This window comes from Terrapene carolina, unplaced genomic scaffold (assembly GCF_002925995.2).
Source record: "Terrapene carolina triunguis isolate 2854851 unplaced genomic scaffold, T_m_triunguis-2.0 Scaffold210, whole genome shotgun sequence".
NCBI lineage: Eukaryota > Metazoa > Chordata > Testudines > Emydidae > Terrapene > Terrapene triunguis.
The window spans coordinates 11,776,047-11,791,675 of NW_020664561.1; the positions used below are offsets into that span (position 1 = coordinate 11,776,047).

Below are 15,629 nucleotides of genomic sequence, written 5' to 3' on the forward strand. Positions count from 1 at the left end.
CGGCCCCTCCCCTGCTGTCCCCCCTCACCCACAGCCTCAGCTTACCGTGCCGCCAGCGCTCTGGGCAGGGGGGCTGCGAGCTCCTGCCGGGCAGTGTGGCGGCGTGGCTGGCTCTGGCTGGGCGGCACGGCTGCCAGTCCTGGTGCTCTGAGTGGCATGGTAAGGGGGCAGGGAGATTGGATAAGGGGCAGAGGGTCCTGGGGGGCAGTCAAGGGACAGGGGGTGTTGGATAGGGGTCAGGGGGTCATGGGAGGGGGCAGGGAGGGGGGGTTGGATAAGGGGAGGGGGGTCCTGGGAGGCAGTCAGAGGACGGGGAACAGGGTGGTTGGATGGGGGCAGGGGGTCCCAGGAGCGGGTGGGGAGGTTGGATAAGGGGCAGGGGGTCCTGGAGGGCAGTCAGGGGACAGGGGGCGGTTGGATAGGCATGGGAGTCCCAGGAGGCCTGTCAAGGGGTGGGGGCAATCAGGGAACAGGGGGGTTGGATAAGGGGTGGGGTCCCGGGGGGGCGGTTAGGGGTGGGGGGTCCCAGGAGGGGGCGGTCAGGGGACAAGGAGCCGGGCGGGGGGTTGGATGGGTGGGGGGATCTGAGGGGGGCAGTCGGGGGTGGGAAGTGGGCGGATAGGAGGCAGGGGGCAGGCTGTTTGGGGAGGCACAGCCTTCCCTACCCAGCCTTCCATACAGTTTCAGAACTCCAATGTGGCCCTCAGGCCAAAAAGTTTGCCCACCCCTGAGCTAAAGGGACAGAGGATGCTGAAGGGGAGAAGAGGTCAAGGGGAGTGATGCTGAGGTGAAGAGACTGGGGATGTGGGGGAAGCAAAAAAGTTGTTTTTTGTTGATGTTTTTACACTAAGATGGCTGTCCTCATGTAAAATGGAATAGCTATTGATGTAAAATCCTAGTGGAGACAAAGCCCTGTAGTCTTTACCTCAGTGTGGCTAGTTGAGGAAAACTTCAGGTGGGAATACAGGATTAACCTTGATCAGCCACACTAAGGGTACGTTTACACTACGGGATTACGCCGATTTTACAGAATTCGATTTTTGGCAACAGATTGTATAAAGTCGAGTGCATGCAGCCACAGTAAGCACATTAATTCGGCGGTGCGCGTCCATGTACCGAGGCTAGCGTCGACTTCCGGAGTGTTGCACTGTGGGTAGCTATCCCATAGTTCCCGCAGTCTCCCCCGTCCATTGGAATTCTGGGTTGAAATCCCAATGCCTGATGGGGCAAAAAACATTGTTGTGGGTGGTTCTGCGTACATGTCGTCAGGCCCCCCTCTCCCTCCCTCCCTCTGTGAAAGCAACGACAGACAACCGTTTCACGCCTTTTTTCCTGGGTGAACTGTGCAGACGCCATACCATGGGCAAGCATGGAGCCCGCTCAGCTCAAGACAGCAGTCATGAACATTGTAAACACCTCGCGCACTATCGTGCAGTCTATGCTGAACCAAAACCTGAAAAACCAGGCGAGGAGGAGGCAGCGATGGCAGCGTGGCGACGAGAGTGATGAGAACATGGACATGGACACAGAATTCTCTCAAACTGCGGGCCCCGGCGCTTTGGAGATCATGATGTTAATGGGGCAGGTTCTAGCTGTGGAACGGCGATTCTGGGCCCGGGAAACAAGCACAGACTGGTGGGACCGCATAGCGTTGCAGGTGTGGGACGATTCCCAGTGGCTGCGAAACTTTCGCATGGGTAAGGGCACTTTCATGGAACTTTGTGACTTGCTTTCCCCTGCCTTGAAGCGCCAGAATACCAAGATGAGAGCAGCCCTCACAGTTGAGAAGCAAGTGGCGATAGCCCTGTGGAAGCCTGCAACGCCAGACAGCTACCGGTCAGTCAGGAATCAATTTGGAGTGGGCAAATCTATTGTGGGGGCTGCTGTGATGCAAGTAGCCAAAGCAATCACTGAGCTGCTGCTACCAAAGGTAGTGACTCTGGGAAATGTGCAGGTCATAGCAGATGACTTTGCTGCAATGGGATTCCCTAACTGTGGTGGGGCGATAGATGGAACCCATATCCCTATCTTGGCACTGGAGCACCAGGGCAGCTAATACATAAACCGCAAGAGGTACTTTTCAATGGTGCTGCAAGCACTGGTGGATCACAAGGGACGTTTCACCAACATCAACATGGGATGGCCGGGAAAGGTTCATGACGCTCGCGTCTTCAGGGACACTAATCTGTTTAAACGGCTGCAGCAAGGGATTTACTTCCCAGACCAGAAAATAACCATTGGGGATATTGACATGCCTATAGTTCTCCTTGGGGACCCAGCCTACCCCTGAATGCCATGGCTCATGAAGCCATACACAGGCAGCCTGGACAGGAGTCAGGAGCAGTTCAACTACAGGCTAAGCAAGTGCAGAATGGTGGTAGAATGTGCATTTGGACGTTGAAAGGGTCGCAGGCGCACTTTACTGACTTGCTCAGATCTCAGCCAAACTAATATTCCTATTGTTATTGCAGCTTGCTGTGTGCTCCACAATCGCTGTGAGAGTAAGGGGGAGATCTTTATGGCGGGGTGGGAGGTTGAGGCAAATCGCCTGGCTGCTGATTACACGCACCCAGACACCAGGGCGATTAGAAGAGCATACCAGGAAGCGCTGCGCATCACAGAAGCGTTGAAAACCAGTTTCATGACTGGCCAGGCTACGGTGTGAAAGTTCTGTTTGTTTCTCGTTGATGAAAACCCACCCCCTTGATTGACTCATTCCCTGTAAGCAACCCGCCCTCCCCCTTTGATCAAAGCTTGCTTTCAAAAGAAATAAAGTCACTATCATTTAAAAATCATGTACTCTTTATTAATTGATTATAAACATAGGGAGAGAACTGACAAGGTAGCCGGGTGGGGTTTGGGAGGAGGGGAGGAAAAGGCCACTTCAAAAAGTTCAAAATAATGACAGCCTTTTGCTTGGGCTGTCCACTGGGGTGGAGTGGCAGGGTGCACGGAGCCCCCCCCCCGCCTGCGTTCTTGGGCGTCTGGGTGAGGAGGTTATGGAACTTGGGGAGGGCGGTTATACAGGGGCTGGAGCGGCACTCTGTGACCCTGCTGCAGTTCCTGAAGCTCCACCAAACGCCGGAGCATGTCCGTTTGATCACGCAGCAGCCCCAGCATTGCATCCTGCCTCCTCTGATCTTCCTGCCGCCACCTCTCATCTCGAGCGTCCCTCCTCTCTTCACGTTCATCCCTCCTGTCCTCACATTCATTGGCAGCTTTCCTGTACTTTGATACCGTGTCCTTCCACTCATTCAGATGAGCTCTTTCATCGCGGGTCGACTGCATGATTTCTGAGAACATGTCGTCTCGTGTGCATTTTTTTCCACCGCCTTATCTGAGATAGCCTTCGGGACGGAGGAGGGAGGCTTGAAAAATTTGCAGCTGCGGGAGGGAAAAAAGGGAGAGAAGTATTTAAAAAGATACATTTTACAGAACAATGCTTATACTCTTTCACGGTGAACAACACTATTCACATTACATAGCACATGTGATTTCGGTACAAGGTCGCATTTTGCATCTTATATTGAGTGCCTGCGGCTTTGGTGTTAGAGATCACAGACGCAGGGCCGGGCAACAGAATTCGGCTTGCATGCGGCCATGGTAAGCCGTTGTCTTTCGGCTTCTGCAACCTTCATAAAAGCAGCGCCCTCCTTTCCCATACCAAGCAAAGCCCGTTGAGTGCTGCAATGTTAACGTGCAGCAGCAGAAACCAAACTAACCCCCCCCCCATATCCAATTCTGTGGGATGATCGCTTTACCCCTCCCCCCACCGCATGGCTGGTATCAGGGAAGAGCCCTGCTAGCCAAACGCGAAAAGCGCAGCGCCAATGCGCACACCCACCCCCCCCACCGCTTGGCTAACTGCAGGGAAGGATTTCTTTTCAGCCACAGGCAAACAGCCCAGTAGGAACGGCCACCTCTGTCCCCTTAATTAAATTCCCGTATTTCAACCAGGTTACCATGAACGATATCACTCTCCTGAGGATAACACAGCGAGATAAAGAACGGATGTTGCTTGAATGCCAGCAAACATCGGGACCATACGCTGCCAGGCTTTGTCATGCAATGATACCAGATTACTTGCTACTAGCATGGCGTGGTCAAGTGTCCTACCATGGAGGACGGAATAAAGCTGCATTGCCCAGAAACCTTGTGGAAAGGCTTTTGGAGTACCTCCAGGAGAGCTTCATGGAGATGTCCCTGGAGGATTTCCGCTCCATCCCCAGACACGTTAACAGACTTTTCCAGTAGCCGTACTGGCCGTGAATGCATCCCAAGTCCTCAGGGCAAATTAATCATTAAAAAACTATTGCTTTTAAACCATGTTTTATATATACAAAAGGTACACTCACCAGAGGTCCCTTCCATGGCTTCATTGTCTGGGATACCACCTTGGGAGGGTTGGGAGGGTACTTCAGTGAGGCTGAGAAAAAGATCCTGGCTGTTGGGGAGAACGGAGTGCTGTGTGCTCTCCGCAAGCTCGTCGTCGTCCTCCTCCTCCTCATCTTCCCGGTCCGCAAAATCCTCAGGCACGGCTGAGAGTACCCCCTCCTCGGAATCCACCGTCCGGGGTGGGGTAGTGGTGGCGGCCTCCCCTAGAATTGCATGCAGCTCAGCATAGAAGCGGCATGTCTGTGGCTCTGCCCCAGACCTTCCATTTGTTTCTTTGGTTTTCTGGTACGCTTGTCTGAGCTCCTTAACTTTCAGGCGGCACTGATCTGAGTCCCTATTGTGGCCTCTCTCCATCATGCCCTTGGAGATTTTTTCAAATGTTTTGGCATTTCATCTTTTGGAACGTAGTTCTGCTAGCACGGAATCCTCTCCCCATACAGCGATCAGATCCAGTACCTCCTGTACGGTCCATGCTGGTGCTCTTTTTCGATTCTCAGACTGCATGCTTACCTGTGCTGAGGAGCTCTGCGTGGTCACCTGTGCTCTCCATGCTGGGCAAACAGGAAATGAAATTCAAAAGTTCGCAGGGCTTTTCCTGTCTACCTGGCCAGTGCATCCAAGTTCAGATTGCTGTCCAGAGCGGTCACAATGGTGCACTGTGGGATAGCTCCCGGAGGCCAATACCGTCGAATTGTGCCCACACTAACCCTAATTCGAAATGGCAATGTTGATTTCGGCACTACTCCCCTCGTCGGGGAGAAGTACAGAAATTGATTTTAAGAACCCTTTATGTCAAAGTAAATGGATTCGTTGTGTGGACGGGTGCAGGGTTAATTTGATTTAACGCTGCTAAATTCGACCTAAACTCGTAGTGTAGACCAGGCCTAAGGTAAACACTACAGGTCCTTGTCTCCACTAGGATTTTACATCAATAGCTATCTTGACAAAAAAAAAAAAATACACCTTTTTGGCAGCGAAGGTAAGCTTTTTCATCTCATTACTCCTAATTGTACACATTTGCACTAGACTGAATTCCTCTCTCTCCTTTCTGTCAATACCCTTCCAAATATTTGTAGACTTATGTATTCTTTACCTTGCCCCTGCATCCCTTTCGATGTTTCTGAAACATATCATCCTTGTGGCACACATCATTTTTTACTTTTTCCCCAATTCCAGACAACTACTGAACTCAAAGTGCCCAGAACCAAATACAACATTCTATCTGCCAGACTTACATCAGGCTCTTACAAAGAACCTACAGATCATCAAATTTGGATGTTTTAGGGCAGTGGTTCTCAAACTTCTTTTTCGTGGACCACTTGAAAACTGCTGAGGGTCTCGATGGACCACTTAATGAGCTTTCCAAATGTTGTTTGTACCATTAGCTAACTATTGTAAAGTGCTTTGGATAAAAGCGCTATATAAAAAAAAAAAAAAAAAAAAAATTTTTTTTTGTTCGACAAATAAAAGCACACAACTCATATTTTAACATCAGCAGTCTTACCTTTCTAATGTAATGGATGTGCCCTCTCTCTCCCGCTGCGACAGCCTGCGAGCTAGGGCTGGGAAGGAGGGGGGGGGTCTCTCCCTCTCCTGTCCCCGCCGCTGCAGCCCCCGAGCTGGGGATTGGAAGGGGGGGCCCCCCAAAACCACAGCAGCCACAGAGCTAGGAAGGAGGGCAGTCTCTCCCCGTCAGCAGCAGCCCTGGAGCTGGGGAAAGTCGCCTCTTTCTCTGTCTGCTGCAACCCTGGACGTCCCAAATACCCTCCACCCCCTCTTCTCACCCTACTGCAACCTCCCAGCTACCTCCTATTCCCCCCAAGGCCACCACCTCACCTTACGTGTGCGTCTTCTCCAGGGTCGAGGCACCTAATTAGTGGAGCAATGCCTTCGTGTCTTCACTAATTAGGTGGGTGCCCCTTTATTCTCTCCTGTGCTGCCACCCAGGCGCGCACCTTAGAGGAAACTATCCGCGGACCACTTGAATGGAGCTTGCGGACCACTGGTGGTCCACTGATCACAGTTTGAGAATCTCTGTTTTAGGGTTTAAATTGTTCACCAGCTAAAGTCAGGAAGGAAATCCCTCTATAGCTCACTAGCGAACAACTAGATATATTACGAAGACATTGCAGCTTGCACTGAAACATTTGGCATTGCCATTTTTAGAGGCTCAACTGCAGATTAGATGACCCATTGCTCTTTTCCAGGACAGGAATTCTTAAATTATAATCTGAGTGGAGGTAGTTCATTTACTGTTACAGTATAAGAGACTTCATCTTTCTCCCTAAAAACACCAGTCACCTTGAAGCACCCTGGAGAGGAAAGGAGTGAATTGTTAAAATAAAAGCACCTAGAGAAGTTGGCTTTATTTCAATTTTAAAATATATTTTAAGATGACATAAAAGACTTCCACTTAAATACTAGAGAGTTAGCCCAGTAATCTAATAGTGGTGTGTCCACTACCATGTAGGAAAGTCATGTTGGAGGTGTACTGGGAATGCTATGGAGACCATGTGATCAGCCCATGAAGAAGAAAGCATATCACTCACTTTACCCTTCAAGCCAATTAAACTCTGCAAGGAGTTCCATCCAACACCTTTAACCCAATAACAAATTAGAGGAGGGATATCTTTAGGGCTATCAGAGACATAAGAATGATTGAAGGAAAAAAAAGTCAATATTATTGGTAAAAAATATAGCTAAAAATGACTATTAATATGCAATAATGAAGGCTGTTCTTGGGTGGGAGGAAAGAGAGCAGCAAACATGGCCCACCTGCAGTTCTTGCTCTTTGGGTTTCACAAAGATAAAGTATCTTGGATATTTGCAAAAATGACCTGCTTTATGATAGCTGAGAAAATTCATAATGGCAAATCTATGTTACCACTACACTCGAGCAGCAGCAAAACTACAGACACAATGATAAGTTGGGGTAAAAGGCAATATGAAGACACACACAGGCTTGAAAGATAGCTGAGGAACTGTGTACACACTTATGATGAGAAATCTAGTATAGCTACATCCCCATTAGCAGAACAGATTCCACTAAGGCCTTGTCTACACTAACAGGGTAAGTCAACCTAAGTTACGCTACTCCACCTACGTGAATAACGTAACTGAAGTCGACGTAGCTTAGGTCGACTTACTGGGTGTCTACACCACACTGCATCTACGGGAGATGCTCTCCCGTCAACTTACCTTACTCTTCTTGTTCTGGTGGAATACTGGAGTCAACCAGAGAGCACTCTGCAGTCGATTTAGCAGGTCTTCACTAGACCTGCTAAATCAACCGCCGATGCATCGATCGCAGCAGCATCGATCCTTGGTAAGTGTAGACATGACCTAACTCTCAGCAAGTGTGAATTGTAAGGAGGTCTAGGCAAGGGTGCATCTTCAAATATTAAATTATGATAACTTATAACTTCAAAGTGATATTCTGCATATCAGGGAGCTTGGGAAAGAGGAAGCTAAAAATAGTCACTTTTAGCAGGTGAGAGCTACACATCCTCGTCCACAGAATTCCAAGGTATAAGTCATTTAGGGAGACTTACTACCAAAAAGTCAAGTGGTTGTCAATTGTATAATCTATTTCAAAGTGGCTCAAATGAACCTTCCACAATTCTGGAAAAGATTGTGTGCCAATACACATTTCCAGAAATATCAAACATGTAGAATGACAGCTAGAAACAATTTTGGGGGAGGAGACAGACTAGTTTTACTGCGAAAGTAATATCTGAAAAACAATGCACCCACCTAAGATTAAGTGAGCAAGAACCATCGATGCTAACAGAATAGCTACCTGGCAAAGTAAGTTTGTTCTGCAGATGTCAAGTAGCAGCTATTCACACCCTCAGAGAATATCCCAAACTATTTGATCTCCAAGTCATATTTCAGTGATGTGAAGTAATTCTTTCCAACTCATGATTTTATCATGACTCCTATAATGTTTGGTATTTTTCTTAAAGTCCAAACTCCTGGAATAGCATGACTGCATTAAAAACTCAGTTTCTTGTTTTTGTTGTGTTTTTAAGATAAGTTTCTAGCCCTCAGGGTTGCAGAGAAAGGCTTGAAAACATGAGCTAAAGTCTCAAAAGTCAGAAAGGAAATAATACCCAAATACTATTTTTAAAGTCAATCTCATGGTTTTTTGAGGCATGACTGATGATTTTTTAATGTTAGGGTTTGGCAATACTGCTTACCTTTCTGAGGATATTCCGAGGGCAAAGTTCCCCAGGTGAGCTGATACAATCTGAATTTCCAGTACATCAGTTTAACTCTTAAACGCAATCCCAAGATGCTCATTAGCGCAGGACTCACTGCTCAATTCCATCAAACCACAATGAATATTCAATAACTACCAAGTCTATGCAGTCACTGGAAACACCAACACACTCTGGCTTTAACAAAATTTCCAAAAACTCATATGTGTAGCACCAGCTGCCACATGCTGTTCAAGATTATAGCTATTTTCTTTGTTTGACCAAAACAGATTTCATAATACTTTTTTTGTTTAAACACAAGAAAAATATTTTTAAATGTGAAGTCTTTCATGCCCCTCACTCCTTCAGATGCATTTATGTTGAAAGAGCAAATAAGCAGAAATTTTTCCTTTCTTTCCAAGAAATGACAAGCTCAAGCGTAAATACTCCTGCCCCTCAGCCCCATAAAAATGAGAGCAGACCAGGCAATAGCATTAAGGGTTTTTCTGGTTCTCATGTCTAGAGCTTGAGATCTCACGCTGTGAATCTGATATTCACAGCAAAACAACTCAGTCTTCTTTTATGCTGAGAGTTATAGTTGTGCCAGCTCTGTCTCTCTGGCTTCTCCAGTTTCTGAGAGAACCTTCTGAGTGGAAGAAAGTGTGTATGTAATCACAGATATGCATGCGTACATACTATATTTAGGTACTGGCTGCAGTGTCATTTCCCGTTGGCTAAACCAAGACACTTCTAATTGGCTCAGTTGATACAGACAAGGGACTCCATTCACAAGCCTGATTCCTGCAGCTGCTAAATGTCCAAGGTATCAATAGCACCCAGACTGCAAGAGGGGAATTCATAGCTCAACTTGGACAGCTTTTCAGTTTCAGGCTTATGTCACTGCATTTGTTTTTTTCAAATCTGCTGGCAGCAGTATTTACTCACCATGCCTTTGCGCCCAGCACTTAGGGACACAATGCACTCATTGAAATTACATGAGCTCAGAAAAAAGGTCTTCTTTTCTGGCTTGGAGGTGTAAGTGAAACAGCTTCTTAGCCCAGCAAGCTTCACTAAAGAACTTAAACAGGTACAAAAAGGGATGCTTGATATTGTGTATGTTAAAAGTAATCAATGTTACACAGAGAACACAGAAAAAAGATGGTGAACAGAGAATTAATCAGATGCCAACTCTGGACTGTTTCTTTGCCAGTTACATGTACTAAAATATTAACACTGTTACCAGGCCCAGCAGGGAGTCAATGGAGGAGGACAAAGAAATGAAATGAGTTGGGATTTGCTCTTCACCCCTAAAAATGTTGAAGACGCCACTCCAAGATCTACTCTTTGAGGTAATAAACAGTAGGTACCACCAGAAATTGAAGTATCAAAAGTAATAGTATTGGAACAAATAGATAAACTTAAGAACAAATTATTACTAGGACTGGATACATCTATGACTTGAGGTGGAACTTGAAGTGACTGAAATTCTAACAAAACACAGCCATTTAAATGCTCGAGGACAGTAAATGTTTTACCTATTGCTGAATAGAAGTGATTCTGAGAATCACAGATCAGTTAGCCTTCTTTCAAATATCAGGAAAGCTGGATGAAACTATAATTAAAAATAGAATGATAATTATATGATAGAGACAAGACAGCACCACTTATACAAAGTAAATCATGCCTCTCTAATCTATTAAAACTCTGAGAATGTCAACTAAACAAAGGAGAACCAGTTGACAATTTGGACTTTCAGCAAGCCTTTGATAAAATCTCTTGTTAGTGGCTATTAAGTTAATTAGGTGGTCATGAAGTCTGAGGTAAAATCATATTACCTCTATATAAAACCATGGTATGCCCACATCTTGAATACTGCATGCAGATGTGGTTGCCCCATCTCAAAAAAGATAATTAGAACTGGAAAAGGTTCAGAAAAGGGCAACAAAAATGATTGGGGTATGGAACGGCTTCCATATGAGGAGAGATTAATAAGATTGGGACTTTTCAACTTGGAAAAGAGACAACTAAGGGGGGGATATAGTAGAGGTCTATACAATCATGACTGGTGTGGAGAAAGTAAATAAGGAAGTGTTATTTGCTCCCTCTCAAAACACAAGAACTAGGGGTCACCAAATGAAATTAATAGGCAGCAGGTTTAAAACAAACAAAAGGAAGTATTTTTTCACACAATGCAGTCAGTCTGTGGAACTCTTTACCAGAGGATGTTGTGAAGGCCAAGACTATAACAGGGTTCAAAAAAGAACTAGATAAATTCATGGAGGATAGGTCCATCGATGGCTATTAGCCAGGATGGGCAGGGATGGCATCCCTATTCTCTGTTTGCCAGAAGCTGGGAATGGGCGACAGGGGATGGATCACTTGATGATTACCTGTTCTGTTCATTTCCTCTGGGGCATCTGGCATTGGCCATTGACAGAAGACAGGATACTGGGCTAGATGGACCTTTGGTCTGACCCAGTATGGCCGCTCTTATGTAAATTATTGACATATGTCATTAACTGATTAATAGCTAGAAAGTAGGAATAAATTATCAATATTTCAGACGGTACAATGTTTTAACAATAGGGATCCAGAAGGTTACATGCTAGAACCAGTGTTGCTAATTATAGTTCAGGATCTGGAAAAGGGGATGAACGCTGAGATAAATTAAATAATTTTGTCATCTGCAAACGTTACTAAACTTCAAATGGTGCTAACAAACCATTAAATGAATGGGAAACATGAATGCAGATAAAATTCAGTATTGACAAATGCAAGGTAATGCACACTGGAGGTAATAACTTGAAATACCCATGAACATTGCTGGGTTCTAAATTAACTGTAGTCATTCAGAAAAAGATCTCGGCATCATTGTGGACATCTCAATTAAAATACCTGCTCAATGTGCAACAACAGTCCAAAAAAAAGGCAGACAGATAATCTTATGAAGTATAAAGAATATGATAGAAAACAATGCTGAAAATAGAATGACACCACTATATAAGTCAAGGGTATACCCTCACCTGGAAAAGATATAGTAGAAATAGAAGGGATTCAGAGAAGTTCAATAAAATTTAGAGGTGTCATAAACATACAGCTAAGGGTAGCATAAAATCCCTCCTTTACCTGTAAGGGGTTAAGAAGCTCTAATAACCTGATTGGCACCTGACCAAAAGGACCAATAAGAAAAGAAGATACTTTCAAATCGGGGGGGGGGGGTTGTTTGTGCTCTCTTTGTTGTTCTCTCGCTGGACGAGAGAGGGACCAAGGCAGGAAAAAACCATCTCCTAAAAACATACCTAAAACGAGCATCTAAGATTACAAAAATTGTAAGTAAACCAAGAAAATGCGTTAGATTATCTTTTGTTTTAGCTTGTGAATTTTCCCTATGCTAAGAGAGAAGTTTATTCCTGTTTTTGTAACTTTGAAGTTAAGCCTAGAGGGGAATCCTCTGTGTTTTAAATCTTTTTATCACCCTGTAAAATTACCTTCCATCCTAATTTTACAGAGATGCTTATTATAAAGAAAAAAGTAAAAGAAAGTTCTTCTTTTAAAAACCTAATTGATTTTAGTGTCCTAAAAATAAAGGGTCTGGTCTGTACTTTTATTAAAGGCAATTGATTGGTATATTATTCTCAAGTCTCCCCAGGAAAGGGGGTGAAGGGGCTTAGGGGGATATTTTGGGGAAATAGGAACTCCAAATGGTCCTTTTCCTGAAATCTTTGTCTAAATCACTTGGTGGTGGCAGCAATACCGTCCAAGGACAAGGAAAGGATTTGTGCCTTGGGGAAGTTTTTAACCTAAGATGATAGAAACAAGCTTAGGGGTCTTTCATGCGGGTCCCCACATCTGTACCCCAGAGTTCAGAGTGGGGAGGGAACCCTGACAAGAGGCATAGAAAGATTTCTGTTTAGAGAGGAGAAATTATAGTGGTGTACAAAAGAGTGAATGGCATAGTGAAGGCAAACAAATACCAGATTTATCTTATTATAAAACAAGAACATGTGACTATTCCATGACTGAAAGGCAACAAAACTAACAAGGATTTATTTCTGCCACCCCCAAAGAGGTGTAAACTCAAGTTGTATGGCTTAAGATAATCACTGATAGGGATAAGGAAGAAACCCTGTAAGCAGATTATTCCACAATTGTCGATTGCAGTGCTTCTTGCACTATCCTCTGAAGAATGCAGCCCTTTCCAGCGACAGGATAGTGGATCAGAGTGTCCACTTGTCTGAATCCATATGGGAATTCCTATATTCATCAAAAGGCATATGCCCACAATATATCCAGGATCTGCCACTGACTCACTGCGTGACCTTAGGCAACAAAATTTCTAGTAATTCAGTTTATACTTATCTGTAAAATGAATACAATTCCTATTTCATATGGGGGTTATGAGGATCAATCTATGATTATAAAGAACTTTGAGGTCTTTGGAGGACAGGAGCTATATTAAATGTAAAACAGCTTATCAAAGTGGGACAATACAAACCCCTTCCTATTCACCTCTGAATTAGAGATGAAATGGTTCACCACATCTGTGATTCCAATTGTCAGAAGAGTGAAAATTTTAAGTATTGTTTACACAACACCAACTAACTAAGATGCTAAGCTTAATAACCAGAATGAGAGTTATCAATACTACTAAGGTCGTAACAGTCAACCATCTGCAGTTTAAGAAAATAGAACAGTTAAGTACTCTATTGTATACTGTATTTGGCTTTAATTTATTCAACAGAAAGTTGACTGATAATGTAAGAAATGTCCCTTTCTGTATTCCTCCTGCTGTGATAAAGAACTTTTCTTTCTTGGTTTTACTCCACTTTCTCCTCTTCTCTTTCCTATAATAAATCCAGGTGTCTCTCTTCCTGCATCATTCCTGTCTTTTCTCCCCTTCTTCTGATCGCCACATCTCCTGCTATCCCTTTTCCCTTCCCTCCTGCCATATATTTTCTGTCTCTATCTCATTCATTCTTTCTCCAAAGTCCCTCTATATATCCTATTTCTATTCTGAAATAGTCCATCCACCCAGGCCTTGTCTACCCTAGAAAGCTGTGCTGCTTTATCTATACCAGTATTGTTAAAGCGGTAAAACCCTTCTAGCGTGGATGCAGTTATACTGGTATAAAAGTGCTTACACCTTATTCAGAGACTGGAAAGGGAATCAAATATACTGCTATAAGGTGCCTTTATATTGGCATAACTGCATTTACGCTAGAGCATTTACTGGTATAGCTAGTTTGGTTAAAAATATATCAGTAAAACTTAAGTGTAGATGAGGCCACAAAGTGTAAAAAAATTTACCCAATTTCTTCCCCACACACACTTTAGCCAAGGATTAAACCTATTAGCCAAACACTTCGCCCACCCCACCTACTCGCTGGGAAGCACCTGGTAAGTTTCCTGCTAGGGTGCTGACCCTGAACCCTGCTTGGAGGCTTCATTTTTCACAGTGTCCAGCCTGATAAATTTGAAGACCCCCAACCCAGACTCTTCATGAAACTGGAAGAAAGAAGCAGCATTATCTGTTCCTCTCACACCCCAGAGCCTCCTAGCTAAATCAAGGAGATGGGGACAATATTTATTACTATTCCAACTCTTCTTCCCCCCCCCCAAATCAGGTTTTAGGTCCCATCCTTCCACACCTGGCCTCTGCTGCTGCTCATAGTTTCCTCAAACATCAGCATAATGAAAATGACCTGATTCCTGCCAATCTCACCGTTTCCCACTGAAATTTGAATGGAAGCAGTAAAAACTGACAATCAGGTCAGTTTCATTCTGGTGTAGATTAGGAAAGCTCTGAACAGCAGAAAACGATCTCACTTCATTGCTTACATCTGCAACATTCAGAATTACATTCAGCTCACTTCTCCTGTTCAGTAGGATGGAATAACAACTCATGTTGACACCGTCAAGGAATAAGACCACTTTTAGTTATTTAAAGATACCTTCGCCCACACAGTTCTTCACATAGCTGTTTAAACACTATCCTTGCTGCCACCGTTTGTGGTGGTGTGACAGGGATGCCAAAAAGGATTGGGCAAGGCAGTGTCAGCTATTTGTAACAGGAGGCCAGGCTAACCTCCATCAGTACTATGTCTGTCTTTGTGTGCTGCCTCTCATGACTCATTTTCCATGTATTCTGAAGGAGGAAGGAAGAGGAAGAGTTTGAAACTCCCACTGGGAGGTCTAATATTGCTGCTGAGTAAAACAATCCATTTCCTCCTTTTTCCTATGTAAAAGTAAGATTAGTTTCCAAATGAAATTAGGCTGTGACATCAACCTCTGTGGACTTTATTGTGACAAAGACTTTGCTTTTCTGTAGAGAGACTACAGGCAAAGTGTCCTAAGCAATGCAACATGAAGTATGAGGCCTTTTTTATAGCATTTTTCCCACCACTGGTCTAGAACCAATGAAGCTGTCTACCAGTGGTAGTGTTTATAATTTATATTGACTTGCAGGTTCATTATGGTTGGGTATTATTTTGTTGAATTTTTAAGTTATGCCAAGGATACCCAAAGCATATGGAGAGGCTCTCGGTATATAAATAATAAAGAAGTGCTTTCAGGGCACAGGCTTTTTATTACCAAGTCATCTAAATCTGCTCAGAGCAGAGTTGGATCCCCAAAAGGATAAAAATGCCTGCGACCTGTTTCTCTAATGCTTCCACCATGTCTACCATTTGATAAACAAAGGATAATTACCCTGTGTTCTGAGCAGGCTTGTACACCCCATATTGAAGCGCATGCTGCCACAGCTTCACTGCTTTGGGACCCGAGCTAGGTAGATTAAGGCTGTGACTGCAGTATAGACATATATACACATATATGTCAGTCTATACTGATTGTCTATACTGTATGTCAATCTATGACTGCAGTACAGACATACTCAAAGAGATTTGCTCTCGTTGTGTAAACTAGCAAATGTACTAGTTGCTGACAACAGGAGACGTGAACTGGTTCTGAATGCTCTTTGATGGCAAGTATAGACCGAAACAAACCCTATTCATCAAGATATCTAGGGAAAATACT

At 44.4% G+C, this 15,629-nt stretch overlaps 1 protein-coding gene across 2 annotated transcripts in view; it reads right to left on the minus strand.

The window, feature by feature from the left end:
- Positions 1 to 15,629, minus strand: part of LOC112105863 (tyrosine-protein kinase ABL2) — a 79,469-nt gene that overhangs the window by 31,897 nt on the left and 31,943 nt on the right. The window contains exon 1 of one of the 2 annotated variants that reach the window (XM_024198852.3): positions 8,595 to 8,766. The exons of the other annotated variant lie outside the window; for it this stretch is intronic. Coding sequence (XP_024054620.1) covers positions 8,595 to 8,697 — 103 coding nt within the window. The 5' untranslated portion in view covers positions 8,698 to 8,766. Of the gene's footprint in view, positions 1 to 8,594; positions 8,767 to 15,629 lie in introns of those variants that run through there. 2 annotated transcript variants of the gene reach the window in all.